Source organism: Pundamilia nyererei, unplaced genomic scaffold (assembly GCF_000239375.1).
Source record: "Pundamilia nyererei isolate P.nyererei 1_Seehausen unplaced genomic scaffold, PunNye1.0 scaffold00290, whole genome shotgun sequence".
NCBI classification, from domain to species: Eukaryota; Metazoa; Chordata; class Actinopteri; order Cichliformes; family Cichlidae; genus Pundamilia; species Pundamilia nyererei.
In genome coordinates, this window is record NW_005187691.1 from 353,203 (window position 1) to 365,463 (window position 12,261).

General features: G+C 37.8%; 1 protein-coding gene across 1 annotated transcript in view; it reads right to left on the minus strand.

Moving 5' to 3' along the window:
* Positions 1-3,267: 3,267 nt before the first annotated feature.
* The window catches only part of LOC102205961 (uncharacterized), a 12,958-nt gene continuing 3,964 nt past the window's right edge, over positions 3,268-12,261 (minus strand). Inside the window, exons 5-9 of the mRNA XM_005750856.2 lie at positions 6,040-6,153; positions 4,589-4,936; positions 4,474-4,497; positions 4,271-4,377; positions 3,268-3,489 (exon numbers count right to left, since the gene is read on the minus strand). Coding sequence (XP_005750913.2) covers positions 3,463-3,489; positions 4,271-4,377; positions 4,474-4,497; positions 4,589-4,936; positions 6,040-6,153 — 620 coding nt within the window. The 3' untranslated portion in view covers positions 3,268-3,462. The remainder of the gene's footprint in view (positions 3,490-4,270; positions 4,378-4,473; positions 4,498-4,588; positions 4,937-6,039; positions 6,154-12,261) is intronic.

The following is a 12,261-nucleotide window of genomic DNA, read 5'->3' on the forward strand; positions in this document are numbered from 1 at the left end:
GTCATACAGTCAACCTCTCTTTGACTTTTAGGTAACAGGTTTTAAAGCTGGAACAATAGGGATTAGAGTGAGATTCACTCCACATCTGACTGACAGAAAGGACGTGGCAGAGTGAATTTTGGGAGCTAATGATGATGTTTTATCTGCTGGATGACAGCTGCATTTAAAATGACATTCTAGGTGAACAGGATGTTCCTAATGTTCACTTCAATTCAATTTTATTTATACAGCACAAAAATCACAAGAAAAGTGTCTCCAGGTGCTTTATATTGTAAGGTAGACCCTACAATAATACATAGAATAATACATGTTGTTGAGGATAACAGACTAATATGTATTAAAGAAAGTGACAAGATGCTCAATGTCAGTGTAGGAGGCCTAGGTACAGACACAAACCCAAAATCAATCGTCTTCTCTGACATGCTGCTGGCAAGTGAGGGTGTGTCCATGATAGGAGTGAAGTGTAGCTCGTGCCCTTCTGGGTAGCAGCAAGCTGACCGGCTCTGCAGCCCGGAGCATCACTCTGTCTCTGTTAGCCATCGCTCTGCGGCTCTGCTGGATCCTCCTGGATTAATTGCAACCATGTCTGCATTTATTCTAGTGTAATTTTCTGGAGCTTGATAGCTTTTCTTCTTTAAGAAACATTTTAATATTTAAGATTCACTTTGTTCCTTCATCCCCAAATGTGCCAATAAAATCAATCATGTTCATTTTGACTCATTAAAACATTTGAAAAGTATTTGTGCTGATTTTTGTTTTATGTGTTAAACTTACCGTCTATAGTAGCCTTTAAGCTCTTGATGTAGTGGCATGGTTTGCCCAGCAGATGGAGACACTGATATAGTGCAGATGCATCCTATGCATGGCTGTATGATGTTATCCTTTAATTAAAAGACCAGCAGGCCTGGGTGTGTTACTCTCAGGAACACTAGCACTCTCTGATTAAGGTAAACATATTTATAATTTATTAATGTACAGCTTGTTTCATTTCCCATCAGTCACAGCTGATAGATGAACACAGCACTGAAGTTGTTCCTGAGTTGTTCCTACACTAAGCCCATCAACACTTGCTTTGTTTCATAAGGCTGAAAAAATAAACAGTTTATAAGCATTTAATAAGCTGTAGAAAAACACATATATGATCATGGATCTCCTCAAACCCCTTCAAATATACTGTAATTACATAACTTGTGTTTTATTGAAACCCAAATATAGTTTTATACTTTTTTATTTCAGTGTTTAATCTGATTAAATCTCTTGTACCCTCTGATAATGCATTCCACATTTTGATCTTGTAACTCTGGTTTAAATAATAAAACTGTTTCTCGAGTATCTTATCATTCGGGCTAATTAACATTTTTCTGTAGTATCTCACTATTTTAAATACATTTTCTCATCGTGACCTGGTTAGTGTCATGTTATACACAAAAGCAAGATGTCTCTGCGGCACAAGTTCTAAGAGGTTAAAACCCAGTAAGGGTGTAAACCTTTCATAAAACAACAGGTTTCCATGTTTAACATCTTTCTATAATTGTGACAGAGTCTGACAGGTGTCTGCTGTGTTACACCTGTGGACTGAATTCAAAACCTATTTTAATCAGGTTTAGTTAAACGACTGAACTATTATGAATCTATAAACACTCCCTCAAAACTCTAAATGTAGTAATTGAAGGGTAACGTGTTCATAAAAAGAGTGTTGAACTGTGATAAGTTTTGTGATTTTACTATCACATCTGCTACTCTTCTGACAGATAAAACACAAACACAGTAATAATGATTTTATTACAAAGCACTTTGGTGGCCAGTAAGAGTAAAAATAGCACAAAGTGATTACCATCCCAGTGTCATACTTAAACTACAATCATATTTAAACTGGAAAAGCACCTCAGAGTGTGAATTCTTAAAGGACATTTTAATGTATTATTTTAATATAAATTTTTACCAATAGCCACCTCCTGCATCTACAGGCAGCGTGTTTGAGTTCAGTCTTTCTCACGCAGTCTAAAAATGGGAGCAATTATCAGGCGATAGAGGCAGATCCCAGTTTTAATGGTAAATCTTACTTTCAGATAGAGACAGCTCTTATTTGAAGGATGTGACGTATAGGGAAAATAGACTAGTTAACATATCCCCATGAAACACTCCTTCATCTGATAATGCAGACTAAGGGGAAATATGAGGTTGTTCTTTGTTGAATTAAATGAGCCGTTTTTTTCCAGCCCTGGGCTGAGTTGGATTAACAAAAGAAAGTGGATGGACAGATGTTAGCTTTATGTACTAATAGGAAGTCAAGGCCCCAAAAACGATTTATTATATTATAGTTTTATTATAATCATCGTAGTTTATTGTTACCTTCTTGTTATGTAATGCTGTTGTGAGCATTAAAGGATTACGGTCAGTACTCTTAACTCTGAAGCAGAACTCTCAGCTTGAGGAGATCAAAACTCTGTTGTGATATAAACATCCTCTGATTAGGAAAAAGGAAATGAGCACTTTATTGTGCTTGATAGTTCTGATGAACTTATGTGACCTCAAACTCTAAATAAAAGGCTGCAGTTATCCGTATGCACACAGAACAGCTGCTGTCTCCCAGCGTAGCTTCAGTTGACACAGTTAGTGTGCTTGGTGCAGCGCTGCAGAGTGGGGAGCTGGTGCACACAGGTGCGTGTTAATGCTTGTGAAGGTTGCGGTGAAGCGGAAGTCTGCACCTCTGAAGCTTCTCAGCAATCTGCCGCTCGCTCGTCTCACTCCGTGACCACATCCTGTGCTCTGCTGTTGCTCTCAACGCCTCCGTAAGCTGTCATGACCTGGTTTGTTCCTCACAAAACAACAGCTTCAACCTCCTTCTCTGGAGAGAGGAGAGTATTGATTTCCTGTTCGTACGAGCTGTGGTTGACTCACATTTTACACGCATACTTCAATATCTATAGCCCTCCACCTACTGTGAAAAAAACACAGCTTCACTCACTGAGAATGGAAAAAGTGAATCTTGAACAGGTTTTACAGACAGGGGAACATGTCACAGTAAAAATGGCCCAATGTTTTTGAGTTGGAGTTCATAGAAAATGGAAAATATAAGGGTGAGTTCTCAGAAACCCAACAGATAACAGGCTGCTAAAAATAGCTCCCTGCTAGCCATGCAGTGTAGTGAAGGCTCAGACATAAATGAATAATACCTGAAACTGCACCTGATGAGTAACTGTATGCTGTACTGTCAGGCAGAACTGCCTCAGACTCATATATGAAAGAAATAAACAGTTGTGTGTTTAAGGAGTACTTTTATTAAGAAGCAAACTGAGCACAAAGCACTTACACAAACTAACAGAATAATAACTAATAACAGCACAGGATGTGCACTTATTTATATACTAAATGGAAGAAAGTCAAATGGAAAGCAAAGCTTTAGGATACTGTGAATGTTTTTGTTTTCACAGAAAGCAGCTCAGTCGTTCAGCTCAGCTCTCATTTCTCTGGTTTTCTTGAAAACCCCTGTGAAGACAGGAAACACGTTTTCAGTTTACAGAGTCGCTCTTTAAACAAAGGTTTAAACGTAAAGCCTCATGTCTTCAGTGAGTCTTCACTAAATAAACTGACTATAAAGAAGGCAAGCTTCACCTTCCTACTAATTTTTAATTATCAATCAAGCACCAAGAAATTCAGAAGTGACGTCGATGTAAAGCAGTTTTCTTGGATACACTAAATGATAACTATAAGAAATCCTTTTCAGAGCTTCTGTGGTAATAATGAGCACTTTGTCAGAGTTTTTACATATATATTACCACCCACCGGTGCTGAGATCACTGGGAAAATATTATTACACTAATTTTAAAAGTGATTGATTGAGATATTTAATGAAAAATACTGCTGGGGTGACTGAAATATTGTCATGGAGAATCTATAAATCTATAAACTTTAAACAACATCAACAACAAAACCCCTTCCTTGTTATTTTAAATGATACCTTTATATTCATTAGTTTTAGCTCATTAGCTTTTAAAATGTTTTCAATAGGTCTTAATTGTTGAGTGATAGTTGCTGAGAAAAAAAGACATATTCAAGAAAAACAGGCTAACTGATGTTTTTCTTAGCTGCTAATTTTTACGGCGGTCTAACAAATCGATCCTGCATTACATTTAGATTCAGTTTCAGACAGGTTCCTTTGGAGGAAGAAGCACGTGGTGCTGTTAAATGATTGTTTTGTATTGAGATTTGTTTCATATAACGACCACTGCTCGTGGCACAAACAGGAGCTGGATCGTTTTGGACCAACCTGAAGTTTCCACACCAGGATGATCACAAAGAGTCCGTAGATGCTGCTCTTGATGATCAAAACCAGATATGACAGCTTGGCATTGTGGGTGGTCTTCAGATACTTGTCTGCACAAAATTGTAAGATTTGTATTATTTTCCCAGCTCAGTACAGAGCAGACACACTGGGTTATTGTTATTAATAATATTATTAATAATATTTACTTCTTATTGCTGCAGCTCCTGGATCTAAGAAAAAGAGAAACGATTTCTTTCAGTGAAATCAAGTCAAACTATTCCAGATGATTTTGACACATTTAAAGATTGTAAATGAACGTACTTCGAATGCCTGCGACCCAGCCTACAGAAGGAACCGTCTGCTCCCCAGCAAAGAAGTCGACGGTGCAGGTGAAATTCTTGCCTGGTTTGAACCACTGTGAAAATAAGACTCTCAGCCTGCTTGTGATGCGGTAGTGGGTACCATTCCAGTGGGCAGAGTGATCGGTGGCGACGCCATCTTTGACGTCCACCCCATCAATCTGCCAGGACACATTCACATGGTCCGGATAGAAACCAGAGGCCACACACAGCAAGGTCTTCTTGTTTTTCTTGTCTTTTTCATTTTGACACTCCTTTGTTGAAGGTTTAAACACTTTCACCGTTGGTCGCTCAACTGTTCTATTTGGTGCTGTGGGACAAAGAGAATCGAATCATTAGAATGCAAACAGTCTCATTATTCCCATTTTGAATACCCAAAGATAAAAAAAGTAACACTTGTAAAAAAAACCCTGCTTTGTCATTTTCTTTTGGATTTTTGGATCTTTTGGAAAAACAGCAGGTGAGTAAAAAGAAAGTAAAATGAAATAAATAATGGCGTAAGGTGTTAATATGTAACCTTCTGACGCCACATCTCTTTTTTTCTTTTTTCCAAAATGCTGCTTTTGCAGCATATATCTTAGATATAGAAGAATTTGAAATAAATTTCATGGCACATTGTTTTAAATCCACAGCAACGTGTTTAGAACTTTGTGATTCTGTCTACACCCAAGCATGAACATTCAAACTTTGCTCTTTTTACAGCCCTAAACTTACATTAGAACTTCTCAGAGGTTCTCGGCAGTGGAAAAAAAACATGCATAAGGTTTCTTACCCAAAACTGTCAGTTTGGTGCCAGTACCAAAGTAAGCAGGGTTGTAGTTTGCCACACTGATATGCAGCGTAGTAAAAATTGTTAGTGCTACCAACAGCTGGAAATGATCTTTTATTTTTCTCTTTATGAAAAATTCAAATTTCTCCAAATTTACTCTTCATAACAAAACCTAATTAGACAGATTTTAGATTTTAGACAAAGTCAGGAACCTTAAATGATGCTACAGTAACTCGACTTACTTACAATTAGGTTTTAATTTATGGACTATTGCATGATAAAATACATTTGTGCCTGTTAAAATGTTCTATTTTTGCACCTTACCCGAAACTGTGGGGTTAGTTCCCAAAGTGAGCCTCGGACTGGGAATACGCAGTCGCTCACCGAGCTGATCAGAACTCCGTGTAGCCACAGATAATCTGGGCATAGAGCCAATTCTTTTATAGCTGCAGCACTTTGCTGAAGACTAATCAGCACTGACACAAGACTAACTTTGTGCTTTAATAGCTTTCACTTTTTAAAAACAGCTTGAATATGTTTATGGCTGATTAATAAAACCACCCAAAAAGTGAAGCACACTTATCACACATTATTTCTATCATATTAAGACGTGTAGTTTGAGTCTTTGCTGCAGATTATCTTACCTAAGACGGTCAGTTTAGTTCCAGCGCCGAAATAAGCCTCGCTGAATGAACACAGAGCTCTCAGACTGTTACAAAAACCTCTTCCTTGTCTCTTGGGGCTCCTCTTTGCAATTTATCAAGCTTTGTCATAGTTTCAGACTTTGAGCTTTTCATAGAGATCGACAGTAGTCAACAGCTAGAGTCTGCTAAGGATCGCCCTTGAAACCACGGCAGCAACAGGACACATTTATATATATATAGATATATATATCTATATAAATATAGTGAGTTTTATGGCTATTATTGCATCACTCATTACCTGAAGGTGTCATTCAGGCTTTTGGGTATTTTGCCATCAGATGAAAAACAACCATTAAATGATATTCTGATTTATATTCTAGTTCTTTCACTTTATTTCTTAACTAAAACAGTCGACCTGGTGCCTCCATTGAAAAAAGCCTCAAAAACAAAACCACCAGCACAGTAAACTGAACTTTACTCCAATCACCTTAAACATGCCGGATTTGCTTTCTTTTTGTACACACAGGCTAATATCCAAATACTTTCCAACATCTACACATTTATAATGCTTCCAAAGGGACGAGCAGACGTTTTACTCACCGAGAACGGTCAGTTTTGTGCCTGCACCAAAATAGGCTTCATAAGTAGCACAGTGGACCAGCTTAATATCAAATAGCATGGAGCTGAACCAGTAATAAAAAGGACCACATTTTTGTAGGTCACTGCTTCAGCCATAGTCTAAACATTGCAAACGTGTTTTTTCTCTCAGTACACAGAAAGTGTGAGGGCCCCAACTTACCCAGAACAGTTGGTCTAGTTCCACTTCCAAAGCAGGCTTCAGCTCCAGTGTCACATTGAACGCATCCTTTGTGAAAAAGTAACCAAACAGTCCAGAGCAGGCACTTGAAATGAGACTAAATTCCCACTAAACACTTGGAATGTTAGCAAAGGACATGTTAATCCCACCAACTGAGTTTTAGTTAAAAAAGAAAGATGAGTGAAATAAACTCAGAAGCTGCACTGTGTTTAAAGTTTTATTGAATTCTAAACAAATTCCCTCACTAATGATATTTCTGTGCAGTAAGAGCAGGGCTGCCTGCACTTTTTAAAATACTGCTCATTTTATGCTTTTCAGGTGTTGAAAGTAATCTGCAGAGCTCCTCGCGGTGCATTTTAAATGCAGGAGGTTTTTGTACGGCGGCTCTATTGGTTTGTATCACCGTGCCCCCCCTGTCCCCACAGTGAAAAAGCACTAGACAAAAACCTGACTTCACTTTGCTGCTGTCTTTCCTCCCCCCACCCAGCATCTCCATATCTCAGCCTCCATCTTTCTCTGTTGGTGGATGAGAGCAGCTGTGCAGGCTGCCTGGAGGCCTGAGGTGAGCATGAATGCTGCTATTTCTGTGACTGCTAAGAAAAGACGCACAAAGAAAACGAAGCCCGTGTTTCTATATACAGTAGCTGCACGGTGACGTCTTCTCTGGTCACACCTCTTTATTTCCGCCCAGTCAGTATAAAACTGGAGGAAATCAGCAGTTCCACATCATCATTGTGATAATGTTTCCCAAATTACAGTGATTAAACCTATGGTTTGACACCCCTACAAGGCTTTTAGATGAATAAAAAGGAAAGTATATGATCAAACTTATCAGATATGAAGGGAAACCCTTTCAAAGTCAATCGCAGTCAAGACAACATTTTGTTTGCTTTCTTTTCAGATTGTTCATCCTGACAGAATTACACACACTGCTGTGGAGGCTCAAATTATTCACTTTACTGTTTTCTAACCACAACTAAACTTTTAGATGGAAAATAAAAACATATCAAACACATTAATACTGATGTTTTATTTCTAAAAGTGCCAGAATCCTAAAAGGAAAAAAAGGAAAAAAAGATCTTATGTGATTTTGTAATAAACAAATATAAACGTAAACGCGACATGAGAAATAAAGTTGTGGGACAACTGATAAAACATTTGTTTGTCCTTTCTTAAAGAATTTTAACAGTGATGCAGTTGGACCTTGGTTCATGCTTAAGCACAAAGTTAAATCAGTCTGGTATCACTTTAGACATAAATATAATCTGAGATCGGCCCGGCTCATTGAAGGGTCATCATCAGCATGATTTTTCAGACATATGTAACACCAACTTCAGCCAGCAGAGGGCAGGCTGTGATCAACTTGTTCTTAAACAAAACAACTGTGAGCTCAGACAGCAAACACTTAAAGAATAAGAGAAAAAGAAACACAGAATAGCAAAATGCAAGATATGTGGATGCTGAGAAGCTACACTGTACGGGACACTGCTCCCTCTGTTATAGCACCTGTGTGCTTATCTAACTGATCAGCTTTGTGGTACTGCAGACACGTCAGCCAACTGAAACAGATACGTTTTTATGACTTCATGGATCAGCGACTGCTCCTCTGCTGCTGATCAAGTTTTGCCTCAGCTAAATTTTTCTAGAAAAAGCTCCATGTGGGTAAAACCACAGAACATGGTCCAAGCTGCTTGTACTTTTGGATCACCCCACCATGTCAGAAATCTAAAAACCGCGGAGCAAACTAAAGCTGAAAAACAGATAGCTTGTGACCTTCGATTTGGAAGGCAGCATGTGGCAACTAGAATACCAATCATGCTCAAAGAGAGACGAGAAAAATAGGGATAAGGATCAGAGATTATTTTCACACTTTAGTAATTTTTGATAAACTGGAAATGTAAATGAAAATATTAGCTAATGTCCCATTTCAGCGTTTTTAATCACGTATTGGTTTATTCATATTGTGAAATGTCTGTCTGTACTGTGCTGAGGTTTGCAGTCAATTACTATGTTGGACTGCAGCAGAGCTACCGTAGCCCCACCTAACATCAGTTTAAATGCTGATTTGATTCATTCACTAAATAAGACCTTTGCACTAGTTCTATAGTGTCAAGAGGTGAAAGGTTAGGCATGATGGCTCAGGATGTCGAAATCCAAGACGTGGTTTGGTATCAGCAGAGAAAGCCGGCTGATCTCTATGCAAAGAAAAATCTACCACAGAAGAATGAATTGTGACTGAGGGTTCGCCCTTGCTAATTTCCACTTTAAACCATAATTGTCATAATGTACACAATTGCACATATAGTATAAAGTACTTATTTTATCATAGTATACACAAGCAGGAAGATCATTTCAAAATTGGAGAATTACTGTGAGGTGTAACAGGTATAATTTATACATGAGGACATCATCTACCAGGGTTTCAGTGATATTTCAACTGAGGAGCTGAGAGATTCCTGAGTGGCAGTGAGGGGATGCTGTCATTTTTTCAACTGGTATGCAAACACTGCTGCAGGGACTTTTTCCACACTGTGGAATTGTTTTTAGGCAGACTAGAGCAAATGTAACATTTCAGTCACGAGATGGTCAGCTACTGTAATCCGATTACTTTTTTCAAGTAACGAGTAAAGTAAGGGATTACTATTGCAAAAAAGCAATTAGATTATTGTTACTTTCCCGTAAGCTCGCAGTGTTACTGCGTTACTAAACTGTGATTTTGTTTTTGAGAGTGTCTCATGACAATGACGTATGAGGCAGCAACAGACGTGTGCAGATTAACAATGAACAATATGGAGTGTGGGAGAGAGTACGACCATGCAGCGTTTAAAGCTTGGAAGTACTGACATTACTTTGAGTTTGATTCTGTAAAAGTGGCAAAAACATTAGAGTCCACTGTTACTCTGAGTGGGAAGAAAACTTCTTTCTTAAAAAATGAAACTTAAAATCTGAGTACGCACCAAGCACGCTACCACGGGAATGTGAAATTCACAGAGAAACCCCCGCTGTGATGACTGACCGCTGCTGCACCGGCAAACCTCCACCCGCCCCGCTCCTGCTAGGTGAAAATTAGATTTAAGAGCGACAGGACTCAGAGCTGCTGAGTCTTTGATTTTATTTATTTTCTGCTGTGTTTTACTTCCATCTATTTGAAAGAGGGAGTGCAAACACAAAAACATTATCTTATTTTATATGCTGAAATATGCAGAAAATAGGTTTAAATGTTAAATCATTTCTGCAAGTCAAAGACAGCTGCATATAATTAAATTTTTGTTTAATGCAATGTGCATAAAATTAAAAGATTAAAACTCATAAAACAATTTTAAAAAAGATGTTTTCATTTGATTCAATTTCATATGATGGATTATGCAGAAAAAAATAGATTTGGGCTGAAAGGTCTGTTGTTTTATTACATATTCAGGTTGCGTGTCATGTTTTTAAAAAGTAACTAAGTAATAAGGTAAGTAATTACTTTTGAAAACAAGTAATCAGAAAAGTAACATACTCTCTTGGAGAAGTAATCAGTAACAAATTACTTTTTTAAAGTAACTTGCCCAACACTGGTCACCAGTCTTTGTTAGGCCTCCCTCCTGTGACTTTGTCTTTGTGCTGCTGTTATGTTTTTTTTTTTAACTTTTGTGCTGATTTTTACTTCCAATCAGTTTCGTGTTTGTGCAGCGCCTTTTTTGATTTCACTGGATGTGTTTTGTCATGTGACTACCTGCAGGTCTGCCTTGGATTTTTGTCTGTGACTGTTTCAGGTTCATATTTATATTTAGTGCTGTAAATATATTTTGAGGCATTTTAATGCAAACATAATATGCACAAAAATGGCCTTATGTAATGTATGCTTGATTCATTTCAATGTGTAACAAAATATATGAACAAAATTTTTCACAATGGTACATTTAGAGAAAAAATAGTAAAATGATTAAAAACAACAGTAAAAAAATTGGATTACAATTTTATACAAATTACATAAATAAACAAACAAAATTTCAGTCTCATAACAAACAAATAATCTATGTATCTTAATCAGGACAGAAAAATTATAGATAAACTGGAAATCTGAATCATGTTACCTTCAAATTGTAACAAATTCAAGAGCCTTATTTTCTATTCTTTTCTTAAAAAATTAAGAAAATTAAGAAAAATACTATTATTACATTTCTATATTACACTTTTAAACAAATAATATACAAATATAATCAAATCTAATATATAATTTAAAGACAAATTCTTAAAGTCAAGCCAAAGCTTTACTAATTGAACACAAAGAGTTTTGAGAAAAACAAACATCTGCAGGGAGACTGAGTGAGCTGCTTGTCAGCCGTTGACCTGCTGTGATGTTGGGGTTGTTGATGAGCCACAGAGTGAGTCTGTGCTACTGTGGCAGTCTTGAGGCGCAATAATACACAGCTGAATCTCCAGGCTCCACTCGCTTTATGTGCAGACTAGAATTACGCACCGCAGGACGTGACATGAAGTACTTTGTCTCATTAAATGGAGCTTCAGTGGTTTGAATACCTTTATTAATAGAATACGTTAACAGCTGCATTTGCCTAAAGTCTGCGTGTTTGTACCAAAACATGTATAAATATTCATCATTGTCCTGTTCACATTGCAGCGTCACCGATTTCTCTCCTTCACGGCTCAAAGTAAAAGGTGGCTGATATATTTTCACACTGCAACAGAATCCTGGACAACGAAGGAAACAAAAAGGTTAATCGAAGGGTTTGGTGTGGAGATCAAGTCAAGTAAAACAAACAAACAAAAACAATTTTCTTACTGGAAAACAGGAGAAGTGCTAGAGAGAAGAGCTTCATGTTCATTAGGGTTCATCAAAAGGAATGTTCACATGCTTGAATGTTTCCTGAGTTTTCCACGAGTGCTCCACCCACAGTCACTGAGAACAGCTACAGCCCTGCCCATGGTGGCGAGGCCTCTGTGGGGAGGCTGCTGACTGCTAATTCAAGTCATTATAAAAGGCTAATTAATTAGCAGAAAACCTTTAGTTCAACTTCAAATTAATTCCACCTCAAGGTGCTTTATATTGCAAGATGATAAGCCAGAATAATGACAGTAATGGATTGGCCAGAACAGTCTCTGGATACGAACCCTGCTGAGCTGCTGTGGGAACGTTTGACATACTGATGGAGGGAGGACGCTCCAGGAAGGCAATCTTGTAGGAGATGTTCCAGGAAGTGTGTGGTTAAATGTCATCAGATTACCTTAAAACATCAGCTGTAATGTGTAGGAGCTGCCAGACTGTAACTGCTGCAAAAGGTGGTTTTTGAAGTTTGAAGAACGTGTTTATTCATTTATTCCTTATATATACAGTGGGGCAAAAAAGTATTTAGTCAGCCACCGATTGTGCAAGTTCCCCCACTTAAAATGATGACAGAGGT